At 42.2% G+C, this 1,801-nt stretch overlaps 1 protein-coding gene across 1 annotated transcript; it reads left to right on the forward strand.

Moving 5' to 3' along the window:
- The first annotated feature begins 357 nt into the window (after positions 1 to 357).
- LOC141714120 (uncharacterized) lies at positions 358 to 825 on the forward strand. Its single transcript, XM_074517657.1, has 2 exons — positions 358 to 533; positions 633 to 825. Exons 1-2 carry the CDS (start codon positions 358 to 360, stop codon positions 823 to 825), a joined length of 369 nt encoding a protein of 122 aa, XP_074373758.1.
- Positions 826 to 1,801: the final 976 nt, after the last annotated feature.

The following is a 1,801-nucleotide window of genomic DNA, read 5'->3' on the forward strand; positions in this document are numbered from 1 at the left end:
GTGGATTATGTGTCTAAATGGGTTGAGGTTAAAGCTTTGCCAACCAACGATTCTAAGGTGGTGATAAATTTTCTTCATAAGCAAATATTCACACATTTCGGTACTCCAAGGGTAATAATCAGTGATGATGGATCGCATTTCTGCAATCGCAAATTTACTGCATTAATGGAAAGGTATCGTGTGAATCATCGTGTCACCAAAGCTTATCATCCTCAAACTAATGGACAGGCGAAAGTCTCTAATCGAGAGATCAAGCGAATCTTGGAGAAGGTTGTGAGTCCGTCAAGGAAGGATTGGTCATTGAAGCTAGATGAAGCTGTGTGGGCCTACTGAACATCATTCAAGAAACTTATAGGAATGTCTCCATTCCAGTTGATGTATGGTAAGGCATGTCATCTGCCTGCTGAGTTGGAACATAAAGCGTACTGGGCTTTGAAGAAGCTAAATTTTGACATGTCGGTGGCTGGAGAAAAGAGAATGCTTCAAATTAATGAACTCGATGAGTTTCTTCTACAGGCTTATGAGAATAACAAGTTATATAAGGAGAAGGTTAAGAGATGACATGATAAGAGGTTAGTGCACAAGTCATTTGTGCCTGGTCAGTAAGTCCTACTTTTTAACTCTCGTCTCAGACTTTTTCCAGGAAAGCTTAAGTCAAGGTGGTCAGGTCCGTTCATAGTCAAGACTGTGTTTCCACATGGTGCACTGGATATTTTTGATAAGCATTCGGACCAAGCATTTCAGGTTAATGGTCAAAGGTTAAAGCATTACTATGGTCATAAGGAAAACCGCGAGGCGAAAACCGCCATTCTTGCTATGACTTGAAGTTGAAGTTTCATGTCAAGATAGAGACGTAAAATAAATGCTTCGTGGGAGAAAAACCCATGCTTTTTACAAAATCCAGGCGCGCCCGCGCCCTAGCCAAGCACGCCCGCGCTTGCTCTCTAGAAAAAAAACATAAAAAATTCAAAAATAAAACTCCCCACTTCTACCCGAATTTTATCATAAACCTACCCATTATTCTACAGCCCTCATAACTCCTCCCCTTTATATATCTCTCCTATATATTCACATCTCTTTATATACATTCATTTTATATACATACAAAACCTAGCTCTACATACACTACTAACACCCAATTCACTCACTTGTTTGATTATGGCACCTAAGAGAGCAAAATATACGGGTAGTAGTCGCACTCATCCCTCTTCTCAGAGGATTCTAGTATGGGTGGTGATGATAACAAGTTCACTTCGCCGGAGGCTCAAGCGAAATTTGCTCGATTAATGTCTAAACCGGTGGCTAAGGAGAGGGGATTCTTGTCTACGGCTCAAGATGAGAAGCTATTGGAGATGATTGCTGAGAAAGGTTGGGAGAGTTTTGTGAGGTACCATCTGCGGTTTCATTGAGCATTGTGCGGGAGTTTTATGCCAATGCTAAGAAGAATGGATTTATTGTGGTTCGGGGTTTGACTGTGGATTACCGGCCTGCTGCTATTCGCCGGGTTTTGCATCAACCTACGAAGCCTAGAAGTGCTGATGATTGGGTGAGCAAGACCTGGGCTGATTTGGATTTGGATTATATCTTGGCGGAGCTATGTGTTCCAGGCACGAAATGGAAATACAAGGTGGGCATAACTGAGCCGCTTACCTTCATTGCTTCTGTCATGAACAGGTTTGTGAGGGCATTGAATTTGTTTATATGTGCTAATATTCTGCCTTCTTCGCATGCGCATGAGGTCAATATGGACCGCGCCATACTCTTGTGGGGGATTCTGAATGAGGAGTATGTTGATGTGGGT

The sequence above is a fragment of the Apium graveolens genome, chromosome 3 (genome assembly GCF_009905375.1).
Source record: "Apium graveolens cultivar Ventura chromosome 3, ASM990537v1, whole genome shotgun sequence".
NCBI lineage: Eukaryota > Viridiplantae > Streptophyta > Magnoliopsida > Apiales > Apiaceae > Apium > Apium graveolens.

Bases quoted from the DNA above. Each gene is read 5' to 3' on its own strand.
- LOC141714120 (XM_074517657.1), top strand. From the start codon at position 358: ATGTCTCCATTCCAGTTGATGTATGGTAAGGCATGTCATCTGCCTGCT. The intron at 534-632 runs GTTATATAAGGA...CTCTCGTCTCAG, and splicing joins CAGGCTTATGAGAATAACAA to ACTTTTTCCAGGAAAGCTTA.